The sequence below is a fragment of the Perca fluviatilis genome, chromosome 16 (assembly GCF_010015445.1).
Source record: "Perca fluviatilis chromosome 16, GENO_Pfluv_1.0, whole genome shotgun sequence".
NCBI classification, from domain to species: Eukaryota; Metazoa; Chordata; class Actinopteri; order Perciformes; family Percidae; genus Perca; species Perca fluviatilis.
Genome location: NC_053127.1, coordinates 28,830,403 through 28,846,198, shown reverse-complemented (window position 1 = coordinate 28,846,198; position 15,796 = coordinate 28,830,403). Strand labels below are relative to the sequence as shown.

Sequence of the window (15,796 nt, the reverse complement as noted above, 5' to 3'; positions counted from 1 at the left end):
TAGAAGTTTACACAATTATACAAGTAAAATGAGCTGGGGTAAATAATTTGGAAATATCAATGCCCTAATGATGACTTTAAGATTGAAATAATATACAGTTTACAGGAAACCTCGATTACCAAAAGGCCTCAGACATCCACTAATTTCATAGCATAAAGCTGTGACCACAGGCAGATAGTTTAGCCAAAATTCTAAGACACAAGCGGTATGGACATTTTTATTTTATTTTTTTTAAATAGTTGGGAAGGGGCAAGGCCAAGGCTCTTGGATCAGCTGGACAGCAAGTGCTCCTCCCTACTTCTCTCACCCTGACAATCGAGCATCGCAGGTTATTATCCAAAATCGCTTCGTGACCCAGTTCGGTACTCATCTGGGACTACTTGTAATATAACGATGTCCCATCAGGAACATGTGAAATCAAATATTAGATGCCATTAGACTTCCCACACAGGTTACAAGTCAGCATATTAAGTCTACACTCTGGTAGTTGGAGCAAACTAATCTTCAATCCTTGGTATAGAGAACCAGAAGTTTGTTAACAAATATTAACCACAGCTGGGAAACAAGTGACAACAGGTTTGGGGAATTACCACTTCACACAGATGGAAAAAGGACATGGATTTCAAATGAAAACTGAGAAGAAATGTGAATTACAATGAAATCATTTTTACCCATAGTATTACCACATGTAAAACAGGTCCTAAATTACTTGAACATGTAATAAAAATGATGGAATGCCAGCAAGCTATAAGGCTGTGAAAGCTAAATCCTGTTTCCAAAGAAAGATTTTCAATGGCCTAGATGTGGAGTAAGGTCCAAAGAATTATCCAGAGATGGGTTCAGATATATGAAAAATATTAAAAGCTAGGCCATTAACATACAGGCTTAAAGAGCATTGTACCAAAACCAGAGTTTAAAGCGTCCAACGGTACACAATGGTGGATAAAGTGGATAAAGCTGTAATCAATATAGTTTGTATAGGACCATGCCAAAATTGGTACAATTTACAATACTGTCAATACTGTCTTGAAAACAGGATTTAACTTCCACAATGAAGTAGTTAAATTTCAACTCACCGTCTGCAAACACATAAGAAAGCAGTAAAGAAAAAAAAAAAAAGAACATAGAAAAGACAAAAACAAAAACAACAAAAAAGTCAAAGCAATCATGGATGCTGGACAAAAAGAATAAAAATATGCTACTTTTGGAATATTTACAAGACAAATGTTTGGAAAGAACATACATGTTGGCCAATAAAAACTACTTCACAGTGGAAAACTAAAGTAGCTGGATGTGTAAGGACAAATATAGATGAACATTGTTTATTATACTCTTAATTATTAAATGGATAATGTTGCTATAACAAACATGTCAAACTGAAAGCTACAGGCCCCTTACAGGGGGTTAGTTCAAATAAAACACTCAAATAATAATGCAGTTCTCTCTCTCTCTCTGGTAATACCTACATTGATTAAGAGAAATGTGGCCTCTGCAATGCCAACACAATGCCTTACCTTTAAGTGCAATGACTTTGCTGGCTGGATTCATGATGGCGCTGTCGGCTGAGATGGGCCTGCGGATAGGTGTATTTGGGTCTGCCATGTCAATGATCACCACCTGAGTCTGCTCGCCCACCTTCTCCCGAATACAGATGAACTTATCCGACTCCATGGTTAGGGTGCTGAAGCCTATGTTGGATGGATTGATCCCTAAATTTTGGAGCTAGACACAAAAAAAGGAGGGAAAAAGGGAATGTTAGGTTGAACAGAAATAGCCTGCAAAAGGTTTACAGTTAAAAATAATTTGCAAAGAAAATCAACGACAACATTGAGATAACATTCTTCATGCCCCCTAAATGTCATCTATAGGATGCCATTCAGGTGATTTATTTTAAATTTCACTGCAAACCAGTGCAGGACGTACACTTGTCAAACAGTAGGAAGTGACTTTCTTGCTGCAGGCTTGCGAGCTCCAGTTACTTAGTTAACACTGTACACACAAATTTGATATTTAACAGTCAAATTCATTAAAATGCCTGCTGCTGACAAAACAACAGTGTCCAATAAGAAGATTTTGATTATCTGGTCAGCTGCATCGCACTCCCACAGCCAGTCGAGGAGGTCACAAAGCCTGACACTGAGCAGCAGCTCTTTGGGCACACGGAGCTGTGGCGAGGCCACAACGGTTAGAGAGTTCTAAAAACATGGGCCAAAGAGGCAACTACAACCATACAACACTGTAGTCTTACTGCAATCTGAATACCAGCGGCTGATTAAGGTCTTACTTCATGCAACTTATTGCGTTTGTAAGTAGGGATGCACCGAATATTCGGCCACCGAAAATTTTCGGCCGAAAATGGCCCAAAAGGGCATTTTCGGTTTTCGGCCGAAATACCTTTATCACCGAAACAATACGGCCGAAAATGTTGTGATGACACAAACAGAAAACGCGACCTGCACGTGTGTCAGTACCCGATCCGTTCCACCTGCAAAGCGTCTCCTAAGCAAAGAGGTTGAGACGGACCACGGATTGAAAACAATGAAAAGTGCGGCTCTTAGAGTCTGTCAGCACACGCTTTCAGTGAGATCTGTTTGGATCCTCTGCACTTCATCGCGACTGTACTGGATCCGCGTTATAAAGACCGTTCGGGACGCGGAAATAAAGCAGGGCGCACGAGAAATGATCCAGGCCGCGATGGATGCGGAGAACCTGCGTGGAGACGTAGATGGAGCAGCGCCCAGCGCAGGAGATCAGAGCGCAGAAAAAAAGACTTGTCTCGCTGCACCAGATGAGGGGCATGCACCCTCGTTGTCTGATATGTTCAGTGAAATCCTGCAAGAAAGTGCCTCAATTAATAATAATAATAATAATAATAACAATAGGTAAGCTATTCTGTTCTTAGGCTACTGTATACTGTATGTGACTATCAGATTGTAGCCATATTTCTGCTAGATATTTTTTTAATTAAACTTTAATATTAATTTATACAATTGCAATGCCTTGATTTTAGTAAAGTTAGTACACAGTCATAGCCATAAATGCAATGGTACTAATAATTGGCTTAATTTCTTTCGGTGTTTCGGTTTCGGTTTTCGGTCTTGGTTTCCTCTTTTTTCGGTTTTCGGTTTCGGCCAAGAATTTTCATTTCGGTGCATCACTATTTGTAAGATGTAGTTTGTGTTGGGTAGCGCCATTGCTGCATGATGACAATTTTGTCCTGACAATCACCTGTGATAAAGGATAAAAGCTACTGTAAATTTTAACAACCAACAAAAGTATTCCACAGTTTAGCAGTGTGGCCTCAGTTTTCCTTAATTCTCTATGTGATACAGGACATAAAGCGGTTTAACCTGCATAAAAACAAAAGCCTGATGCTATAGGTGAACAGCTTTGCAGCACATAAGATCAGCAAACTCTGCAGCCCAGTTTTCTGCCAAGGCTGGAAACAGGGCATCCTGCCTGCCTCACACAAACCCTGACAGAGCACTACTTAATGAAGGCATTGCCAACACAGCTCTGGGCAGTGAGTGTCAAGACACTGGTACAAGTACAAACCATGTATCATGGTTACAAAATTAAACCACTGCAAACCAAATTTTAAAAATAATACTGAACATGGCAAATGACAAAATGCAGTGAAATCCCAAACAGAACTCAGTGTCTTCCTGCTAACAACGTGCAAAGCTGCTGTGACGTAAACCTGAAGGAAATGAAACTACAAAAAACATGTCCAATAGGCCACGTTTGCTGTTGCAACTTCCTCTACTTACGCAACCTATCCGCAAAACACCACAGCTTTACAAATGTTGCAAAACTACCGGAACCATCATTTAGATGAAGACAGTTTAACTAATGGCATTAGCTCAACGGGGAAATGTTAAATTTACATTCTAATGACCTGTGGTCTGTATTTCAATGGCAAGCAGCGTTCAAAATTAACTTTTTCGTCCACGAGCCAAATGGCTAGTGAATGTTCAAGTTTTACCACTAAATAGATCACCATTGTTTTTTGGCTGGTAAGTGAAGCAAATCTACCAGCATTTGGCTGGTAAATGTTGCTAATTTTGAACCCTGATGGCAAGTTAATTAATGACTGCTTTACTTGACCAGCCACAGAGGTGAGCACATTCATAATTTGTGGCTGCCGAATTTAAATTTTAAAATGTCAAGAGTAGTTTTGTGAACATAAATTGGATCTCTGCCAGAAAAAGCATACTAGGCTTGCCAGCCACAGTCCAAATGTACCCATGTTTGGTGTCAAGTGTTCATTTCAAGGCTTGCTAATGATAAAAATGTGGCTCCACTGTCAACAATCGTCATAGTTGAGTCCTAATCAGCAAACAGAAACCACAGTTCCAAGAATTGCTCAACGAAATGGTAACACCTTTTATCAATGACAGGACACACCCTTCCCTCAGCCTGCCCCACCCACATTCTTTCACCAGTGTGTAACCTGGTTCCCTCTCAATGACATTGTGATAGATGACTTTATGGAAGAACAATTGTTACTACCAGCTATAAGGAAGAATTGAAAACTGGTCTGTAGCAAGCTAGTGTTTCATGTTTTTTTATTACTGTGGAGGGAGACCACATACGGTAACGTCAAGGGAGCTTCCATGCCTCTTATCGCTGTCATTGTCCAGTACGGAAGGCTTGTTATTTAAGGAAACAGTTAGTCAAACACCATATAAAAAGGAAAAAGCCAGCATAGAGTATATTATTTATACATCGAATTAATCTGCTTTCAATTAGAACTACCAAAAGTTTTAGTTTGCTTCATCAGATCACTGTAAAAACTGCCACATTTATTGAGATGAACCTACCAAAACACCTACTCTTCCTTTGGACTGCAACAAACGTTTATTTTAATTGCCGCTTAATCAGTCAATTACTTTCTCGATTAATCGATTAGTTGTTTGAAATATGTCGATTAGTGTTTCCCCAAAGCCCAAGATGACGTCCTTAAATATCTTGTTTTGTCCACAACTCAAAGATATTCAGTTTTCTTTCAGACAAGTGAAGAGACTAGAAAATATTCACATTTAAGAAGCTGGAATCAGAGAAATTTTACTTTTTCATGAAAATAAGGACTCAAACCGATTAAAATAGTTGGCGATTAATTTAAAACTAATTGATTAATCCTTGCAGCTCTACTCTTCTTTTATAACAATATCAGAAGAAAACATGTAGTGGCTTTGAGGTCTGAGTCTGTGAATTAACAGTTTGCATTTCTTTAAATTGTCTCTCTAATCTCTGTGAACCAGACTGAGGTATGTCTACGTATTAAGTAGTAAGAGGAAGGTCATCCTCTAATAGTTTTCTAGACAGATTTACGTGCTCTCTCTCTCACTCTACCATCTATTTTTGGATCAGCAGGAAGCCCTTTCATTCACAATTTGTGAAACAGAAAAGAGCGGCATTGCTTAATCACAATGAACATGTTACCTCTGTCCATAAAGAATAAAGAACAGACCGATGTCGCACTGCTGGAAGACTGACCACACCACAGTTGGGTCTGCCTGCTATGGAAACCTTATAGTAAAAACACTGCTGTGGGCTGACGCTGCCGTGACATGAATGAGCAGGAATTTGGGTGAAAGGAGGTCAAACTAGTAGAGCTACAACCACTGTGGAAAATCATTTAGTCTAACCTGCCCTTGCCTTGGTGCTGCTGCTTTTAGCTCAGCTGTTAACACACACTTTTATGGGCAAGCCCAAAACCTTTGAACCCATCAACAGCTAATTAACAACAGTGTAGCGAGAGAAGAGCACAAGGGAGACTGGACAGCAATTTAAGGGAAGATTTTTTTTGGGGGCCAAATTTACACACGGGGGCACAGACAGGGTTTCCGCCAGTGTACTGCAAGTCTGGCGTATGAAGTTAGCAGTAATGTTATAGCTGTGAAGGTAGCAGTGCGGTGTGTGTTAACAGTTGAGGCTATTTGTCTGTGAATAAATGCTACTCTTGCCACCTGCTAAAAGTGAAGGAGGTTAGCCTCGAAGTTAGTAGGGCTGGAATTGAATCTTCGGATATTCGTTCACTGGTAGGTTTTTTGATTTTCAATTTTGGGATTCAAATATTCGTTTGCCGTTTTGCTGGCTAATTTATACAGCGCTAGGTTGAGTTGAAATGTTGAGTTACAAGCAAGCAGTCTGACGCGTGTCGAAATCTGTATAGCTGTACTGTAGCAGCCTAGTGTCATTTTCAGACGAATTGATAAAAGGTAAAGGTAGCACGGCCGTGCATATTGCCAACGCTCTAGTGAGGCACTGGCTGGCTGAGCATGCATTCACACACGCACTGCGTCGGTCGTCACTCGTCAAACAGTCGGTCTGTTTTGAGGCGGAGTACAGTACAGTAAACAGGAAACATCACCACCTCTATCGCTGCCACATGTTTTTTAAAACGCTGAGGGTAAAAAACAATTAAACAAGCACTGAACTGCCTAGGGGTTTGTGTAAAAAAAAATAATTAAAAATGGATCCATCTTCTCTCTTTTTTCTCCGTGAAATGAAGCTGCCTTCAACTGCGGTCGTAAATGTTGAGATATATATAAACGATCTGACGGAAATCAAACCTGCAGTAATGAGTGTATCATTACTAAGGCTAGGTACTGCCACTTAAATGTCTGCGCTGCTCTCTGATGCTCCAAAACGGACATTACAAGCAACAGAATGTCGCTGCGCGTGGCGCTAATTAAAACTACACTTGGAAGCAGGTAACTTTAGCCTACCGTTAGTTAGCAGCTGGATTAAACATGGTTAAAATGCTGACAGCCAACGTTAAACGGTGTAAAGTGGGACTGTATTTCACCGTAGAGGATTCCAACACCGGGACGTAACCGTCTGCAGCTGCCGTTGTAGGAAAAACACACACTGTGCAAGCCTCTTGGTGCATTCAAAGTTATTGTAAAATACCCTTTTCCCATCTGGTGGTTGTTTTTGTTGTTTAACAGCAAATTACTGGTGAAATACGTTCTTGTTATAAGTTCTTGGTATGACATTATTAATAAATAATTTAATTTTGACAATATGGCCTTAGCAATAAACAAGCCGTCGATTTGTGCTTTTAGGTATCGCTTAAGCACCGGTATCGAAAAAAAAAAAAGATACCTAATCATTGCATCCACTACTCAGGATTATGCACTGCCAATGCCACTATCAACATGTGACTGTTGTTATACGTCCGGTCCACTAGAGGGATTTTGGGATTTAGAAGCTAACAGTACTCGATCAACACACTGACAGCAAGTTTTGAAAGCACAGCCGAAACAAAACGTCATAAACGGGGTAATGTTAACATTAGTGTTAGCCACCATGCTAACAGCATTGATAACTTTGCCAAATGGACAGATAGACAACCCAAAAACATAAATCAACAATGTTTCCTAGTGTCTAAAATAATTTAAAAGGGAATTGCAACAAAGTACTCATTAACTTTGGAATAGAATTATTTAAAGATTTGCACTTTTAACACCCTTAAGTGCTTCACTGCAACTGGTGCAACAGCAGGCATACATATGATATGGGTCTCAAAATCCAAAAACATTCTTATGCAACTCTTGCTGAAAACAAATAACTGATATCATGCAGCACTACTGAGGATGTTTTCTTGCCATCTGAGCTGATCCACAGCAAACAGTCATCCAGCTAAGAGGACACATGCTCTCTCGTAACGAAGGTCAGTCAAACGGAGTAAATTACATTAAAAGCCATGAAATTAAGCTGATGGTTGCTTCTTAAATCTTACAGAGATAAGGAATCAGCCAGCAGATTTAAACTATTCCTAAAGACCTCAAGGGAGCCACAGCTGTTGATTTAACCTGTATGTTCTTCCTTCAAAAAAAGGAAAGCAGAATCTTGCTCAGCAGAAAAAAAGCCCTACGTGTGTCCCACACATGTAAAGTTCAAGGCAGGGCAGGGAAGGATGTGCTATGTAATGTGCTGAGGCTTGCAGCACTTCATTGCAGTGCTCCACAACAGGAAACCAGGGACCCATTGTCTACCAGGACTGAAACAACAGGCATGCCCAGTGCTGCCTCCTCCACTACCATGTGACTGGTGAAGGACATGTGACCAGCCCAGGGGTAAAGAGCAAGAGGGCTGCCTTTACTGTTAGATAAAGAGAAGGGGGCAGAGAAAGAAGGAATGCATCCATTTCTGGAGTCCATCCATCTTCCCTCCAGGCCAGTTCTGCTGAGGTGGTTTTGGGACTGCAGTTTCCTTTTTCTCACAAATGCACGCTTTATCTCACATTTAGACAGTGCTGCAGAATGTCAAAAGTACAGCAAATCTGTATCCTCCCCTGCCTGTCACGAGATACCAGCTGGTTAGTTACTAGCACAGTTCAAAGTGCAATATGCAAACCTTGTAAGGTCATCTTTAAAGAGCATGGCATCCAGCGCCATCCTCAACCAGGCAGACAGTAAGGGATGATGTGGTACAGGTTCTATAAAATTATATATATCAAACAAAAATAAAAAGTTAATTATTATGCATTTCTTAGTACAGTAATCCCAGAATTGAGTCCCATCTTTCAGAGTATTCAGGAAACTGTATCCTTTCTCAGACCACAAACATCTAATTTAAAACTACCCACATTAATCTAAATAAACCAAACTACCAATTACACTTACCCTTTCCCTCATATACGCATTATGGGAAAATTTGAAAAGCTTACTCACAGCTTTCCTCAGATAACAGAACAATAGTGCTGCCAAATCATACCTAGCTCTGTCATCCACCTGTGTTTAAGGAAATGTATTTTTACTTGATTCACAAAGTCAAGTGCTGGGATCTGTGGACACTGTGCCCACTTAGCTACGTACTAACTCCTAATAGGTGTTTTGCAATGGAAATATATAGAATCATTTTAATGTATGCCTTTGTTTCCTCTTCCAAAAAGTTCTGGGTTTATCTAATTATCTGCTCATGTGGCTAACATTGTTTGAGGAAGTGTGTGTGTACAATGTTTCCATACCTGTTAGGATAGATAGCCTAGTAAACATCAAAAATAAGGAAAAAGTGATGCCATGACATTTTTGTATAAAGTATGTATAACATATTTTATGTTATGAAAGCACCATTGCTAGGTGTTCTGAAGGGACTCTTGGCTCCAAAATGGGAACTACATATTTATCCATTTATTATTTAACAAAAAAAGTATATTGGTGGTTGTTTTGTAATTCGCTTACCCTGGATAATTAATAGGGGTGGGGGGAAAAAAAATCGATACAGCATAGTATCGTGATATTTTTCGTGGCAATACTAATATTAAAATATATATATATAAATAAAAGTAATACACAGACGCCAAGTATCGATCTTTTATTATATATGTCTTGGTCAGTTTGTCTGCTTGACAATCTGATTTTGCACCAATAAAATTGAAGTGAGATGAACAAGCAGAGAAATGTATCTTTTTACATAAAACAGATGTTGACAAAATTGTCCTTTTGGGACATCATTTGAAATTGGTAAAAATCTGAAGTTGGAAAAAAGGTAATACATTGCAATATATCGCAGAATATTGCAATATGTTTAAAATCGCAATAATATCGTATCGTGACATAAGTATCGGGATGATATCGTATCGTGAGGCCTCTGGTGATTCCCACCCCTAATAATTAACTGATAACATGTAAACATATCAGATCACTGTGTACACTTACAAAACATCCACATATGCAGAGAAAAGTAAATGAACAGTAACCTGTCATTATGGACACATGTGAAATACTCTGCTGTATTAACACACTGTTTGATAAGCTCTTGTTTTTCCCTCCACATATCGACAGTGCCTATTTGGCAAAGGAAAGGAAACCTGGCTTGACATACCCTGCTTACTAAATACAATACGCAGGGGAACTCTCTGTCAACAAAGAATGGACACCATGTTGTCATTACAAAAACACGATCAAGAGCCAGTTTTGATAATTACAGACAGCCATCTCCCAGGATGTCACAGTCTTAAATTGATACTGGTTCCTGATTGATCAGAACTGTTATCCTTTACAGCCCCTGGGTAGTAGGAACTATTATTTGTATTTGACTGGATTTTTATTTAACGTTACATACATAAAGTTTATTTCTAGGATAAGTGAGTGCATATACCATGTTGGGTGGGTTAAGAGGCCCTGCGTTATAGGGATTTTACTTGTGCAATTAAAGTTCTTTAACTAGAATCTGCACTACACTGTATAAATGGATGATATATAAAAATGCAAGCTATGCAAGTTGACCGAATGACAGAGGAATTGCAAAGTTTGAAAGGGGGGGGGAGATAGAGAGAGTGAGAGAGAGAGTGCATTGACCAAGGTAAATGCTTGCTTAAAATCTGTTGTAGGCAATGTAAAGCTGGCTCTGTATATTAGCTTCCTACACTAGCTACAGAAAAATCTAAACCATGTAAAAAATGGCAACATGAGAATCATGGGTGAAAGCTTTAAAAAAAAAAGTGGGATACAACAAATGATTAATTAGCATTATTTAAATTTCAACATATTTGACCATTTATAAAGCTCATCTCAATGTGGCAATAGACTTGTGTAAAAGTTATTATTTAAACATGACTGAGATGTAGAACATCTTGATATGAGAGTTTTACCATAATTTTACCACATTTCAATTAAATGGACAATAAACATTTGACACAGCCCTTCCTTGATACTTCTGTGGTTATCCACAATCACATATCACAAAGATGAACAGCTTCAGGGGAGATTTGCAATGATACCAACTTCTCAAGACAACTACACGTTCAAGCATCCTAAACTATATACGACATAGGAGTTCTTTGAGTTGTTTTACAAGACTTGGTGCAAAGGAGATATTTACTTGAAACCTATCGCTCAGAACAATCTTAATGTCACCTCCAATTGTCCCAGAATAACACTGAGGCCTGAACAATCTAATTGGTAAAATGACAATCAGACACATCAGTCTATTGGAGTAAAGTCTCTGAAAGTAATGTTTTGTTGAAGCACATATAATAACCACAATACAATTATAGTTAAAGGGGTGATAGCATGCAAAACTGATTTTACCTTGTCATAGTTGAATAATGATCCTCTGCAAATCTCACTATTTGAAACTGCCTCTGAAAACGGGCAAATCTCAACGAGCCCCATAGTTGACGTCAACTATTGCGGCTCCTCCTCATTTGGCTCTAGTCTGTGTTTGTCACGCCCCAACATTTGCATAGGCTACACAACTGACCTGAGATCAGTTAGTCTTCTGAATCTAAGTCGTGCAGATTTCAGAAATTGTATACATTGTTCATATGCTATTTTACCATTAAATTCACTTCTGAGACTTTTTTTTATGCGAGAAATCAACTATGTAGAGGTCAAATATGGGCCGTTTTACGAAAATTGATGTCTAATTGCAAATTTTGTCCGACTGTGTCGGAGTTCAGCGGCCAGTGCTGCCTGGGTTGTTGCCTCGCCGCCCGGCCTGCCTTCCTTCACAGACCCCGGCCTGGACAGTCGCAGCTAACGAAACCCTTACAGTTCACAAATATTCATTAACTTGAAATCGGACACCGTTGTTAGCTTTATAAGACATTTAGTTAGATGTTGTATAAGTGGCGTGACGTAATTCAAACTGTAAATATACTCGAATTACGACCAAAAATGGGTTAGGGTTAGATGTTGTATAAGTGGCGTGACATGTGTGTAACATGTGGTAAGAGATTGCTGGTGTAACAAGCTCGCTGACCGCGCTCTCACTCTCACACACGGGCCATTTAGCTAGCAGGAAGAGGGGAGTTGCAGGCCCTGGAGATCTGTCAGGGCAGCGCCGTTTGGTAGCTAGTCCATTAGCCCAAACGGTGACTTTGCGCGGGTATGAGGTGCTGTGGGCTGCCAGCCGTGCCGGAGCTCAATCGAGCTCACAGCAGGCCGGGATCTGTGGAGGAAGGCAGGCCGGGCGGCGAGGCAGCAACACAGGCAGCACCGGCCGCTCAACTCCGACACAGTTTTACCAAATTTGCAATTAGCCATCCATTTTCGTAAAACGGCCCATATTTGAGCTTTATATAGTTGATTTCTTGCATAAAAAAACACAGGCAGCACCACCCGCTCAACTCCGACACAGTTTTACCAAATTTGCAATTAGCCATCCATTTTCGTAAAACGGCCCATATTTGAGCTTTATATAGTTGATTTCTTGCATAAAAAAAGTCTCAGAAGTGAATTTGGTAACGAAACATTGCAGTGTCTGGAATATGAGATTCTGTCGCGTCTCTAATGTGTGGGATAGAATGTATTGTGTATTGGGGATTCGCTCAACCAATCAGCACGCGTCTCTACGTTTGTGTACGGGGATAAGGCTCAACCAAGCAGCCCGCAGCTCATCTAAATATTCATGACCATACCATATTTGGAAGAAAAGCTCTTGTTACAAATAGGGCCAAAACAAAGGGATTCATAAGGGCCAATAAAATATCAACCAGGCCATTTTCAGCCCAACTAATGTTACATACCCCATTAGGAGACCATAAGGAACAGTGTGAAATACCCTATATAATCATTCTATCACCCCTTTAAGATGAAGGGATGGCATGGTGATTTATTGGTCTCTTGAAGATCTTGTGACTCTACTGCTTCGATAAGCTAGGACAGGATTCCTTCCGACTGCCTGGGTGATTTTGTGAGGAGCCATGGCAGCATCTTATAGTACCTGACTTGCAGAATTGTGACAATTTATCAGCAGATTTTTGGTCATACAGCTCTAACTTTCTGGATGATCTGCTCAAGTGATGTATGCTGCGAAACATGCATGAAACAGCATATGCAGGTCATGCATTAATGATGGAGAGTTGATTAGTCACACAAAATGACCTTGTGACGTGCCAATGACTTAAATCAGGGAAAGCACAGTTCATAGTACAGAGAACTACAGTGCAATCCAGTAAGTAATCTGAATCAAATGCAACCAGTTATTGTATTGTTATGCAAAAATCATAAATACAACTAAGACATATCAACAAGTTGAAGCTGTAAAATAGGCTGGTTCCTTGAAATAAATCTTCAATACAAATATGAAGTGGCAGAACATGAATGCACAAGTTTACCTTGGCTGAATAGAAAATATTGGTTCAATTTTAGTTCACAGTACCCACAGTAATCCACCACTTCTGTATTGCGCTCTCGTTTCACACCGATTACTGCAATCAAGAGGACTTAACAAAGGAGTTAAAAAAAATCAATCCATAATTATTTCATTATAACAAAAAGTATGCACAGAAGACATTTGCTTGGCTTTGTGAAGCTCAGTCTCCATCTACTATCTTGAGATAGGCCTACATATTAACTCAACCAAAACTAAGATGGCAATAACACACAGTGCTCTGCTGCACTGTGACTTTTTTTTTAAAAAGACAAAAATTTGGAGGACAGCATCCACCTGCTCTGAACAAGAACAACCCAACCTTGCTATTCTCACAAGACCTGTACCAAAGTTTTGTAGTAGAACGAAGAAATAATAAGTGGCCTGGGTTGAAACATCCACTCTGCTGAGCTGTCACTAACCAAGATACCTAAAAGTCACAATCTACTCCAATCATACTGATACTGACCTCTGACCTCAATTCAGGGCTCAGTGTCAAAACACTGTTACATGTGGTATTGTTATATGTTGAGCATAGACACAAGGCCTCAGAAATTAAGAAAAGCTAGAGAGACAATGAAAACAGTCTGGATCACAAGTACATTGGCTATAGGCCCAATGCTGTTTGTGTTCAGACCAGGCTAGAAAAAAAATACAAAGATTGAATAAACAAATTATTTTCTTGAAGCCAAGAGGTAGATCATATTTTTTGTTATCTGAGGCTTGACTGAAACATCAAAAGTCACTCAAATGTATCATTACATTGAAAGTCACTCTAGTCCAGACTGAATCCATAAGCTTGGAGAGCCATGAATCTTTCCACTTCCTTAATCTGAACTACTGGCAGTTTTATTGGGGTTATAGTAAAGGTGTGGCCATTTAAATCAGTCCATATAATACATAGGCCTGTACAATAATGGAAAACACCTGTTTTTCTAGTAATACAAAAATGTGAAATACCAGCTTTATTACTACCACGTCAACGGGAGAGTTTGAATGACAGAATCAGAGATCAACAGAAACAATGTAATTCTCTGTGAACACTTGAGCCTCAGCCAACTTTGGCAAAGTCATTCAACATGGGCAGTGTGATAGCTGTGGGACAAGCCGACACACCACATGACCATGTCTACAACCAGCCAATGTTACATCTTCCTGTGGCCGGATAATTACTTTCAAAGTCAAAGGGCAATGCATATTTTTAGAATAATATAAACGCAAAACAAATAAGTTCACTGTAAAAGTGATATTATTTTCATTTTCGTTACTGTCATGGCAAGTGGTGTACAGAATGCGGTTCAATCATGTCAGTGCAGGTAACGTTAATGAGATAATTAATATCAAATTCAACGTTCTTCTAACAATCATCCTTACCTCAGCATTGACAGTGCCCATTTGTAATATATACGTTAACGTTGAGAGTGTGGAACGTCACTCAGAGAAAACAAATACTTTTTCTGAGAATGGGTTCATGGCCGATATCACTTTGCTAAAAGACAGGGCTGGGGTGACAACATTTCTGACTATGACTTAATAGCAATATTTATATACCTTCTGTTCGTGTATTGTAGACTGTCGCCATTTAGCTATATCACGAACAAGGGTGGCTGGTCAAAGTGTTAGCAAGAAGGCTAACGTTAGATGCTAACTAAGATAAACGTCATCCACCCTGTCTAGCTAGTTAGCATAGCTAGCAAAGCTAACTCAGCTTGTTAGCAATCCTTAACTTGTGTTTGAAAAGTCTCTGGAGCCATCGCAAATATCGTAGTGATTGCGACTGGAGGATAAACTTTACCTTACAACTGAACCATTCATTCGTCCACATACCTGCAGGTGCTCCTGAAAGCGAATAGGCAGTATCTGAGCCATGGCGGTTCCTCTCTCTCTCTCCTCCGGTTTCTACTAATGCTAACAAACTACGACTTCTCTCAGATCTTAGCCGGACAGCCAGGGGGCCTCTAGTCTAAAGTCCAGATGAATTAATTCTAAGCCTTATGTAAAACGTGCTGTCGGTGTGATGGTCCTTTTTATTCGTCCCTAAACTGTTTACTTGCGGTCTTCCCCTGGCTAACGACTGACGGCCACTAGACCGACTCCCTGAACCTGCAATGGCGGTGGAGGTTGGTCTGCAGAGAAAACATCCCGGAAATGGAAGTGCACTCAACAAGGCGGATGGATACTAAGTCACACTTTTTTTTTAAGTGCATCATGGCGTGTATAATTACTATTTAATTGGCAAATTTCAGAATATTTCATATGTATTTAATATTCTATTTGAAATAACAAACAGCGACACAAAACTTCAACATAAAAATATATAACAAAATAAATGTAAAACTGGAACTACTTCTTTCTATTCGCCCTTTGATTTTTGCCACATCATTCGTCTTTGTAAATTAACGTCAGTCCTACGTGTTGTGCACTTGTTCCTCTCAGCCAATCAGAACACTCTGAATTTAAGATAGAAATTCAATTTGTTCTTGTTCTCAATAACCATATGTTCAACATGAATTGTATTTGAATTAGGTTTATTATGCTTCTAGTCAGCATGTTTAACATTCTCCATTATCATATGATCATAAATCACCATTTATTTGCCTATATCCACAATTTACTTTAAAGGAATGAACTTTCACCTGCACTAATGAACTGGACACAGATTGCTGACAAAAATGTCGACAACAAA

At 39.5% G+C, this 15,796-nt stretch overlaps 1 protein-coding gene across 7 annotated transcripts in view; it reads right to left on the bottom strand.

Moving 5' to 3' along the window:
- The window catches only part of cltca (clathrin, heavy chain a (Hc)), a 43,219-nt gene extending 27,971 nt beyond the window's left edge, over positions 1-15,248 (bottom strand). For 2 of the 7 annotated variants that reach the window (XM_039777804.1, XM_039777808.1), the window contains exons 1-3: positions 14,938-15,248; positions 1,515-1,722; positions 1,077-1,079 (exon numbers count right to left, since the gene is read on the bottom strand). In XM_039777804.1, coding sequence (XP_039633738.1) covers positions 1,077-1,079; positions 1,515-1,722; positions 14,938-14,979 — 253 coding nt within the window. In that variant the 5' untranslated portion in view covers positions 14,980-15,248. The remainder of the gene's footprint in view (positions 1-1,076; positions 1,080-1,514; positions 1,723-14,937) is intronic. The other 5 variants (XM_039777806.1, XM_039777809.1, XM_039777805.1 and 2 more) reach the window with 3 other exon arrangements.
- Between the last annotated feature and the right edge of the window lie 548 nt (positions 15,249-15,796).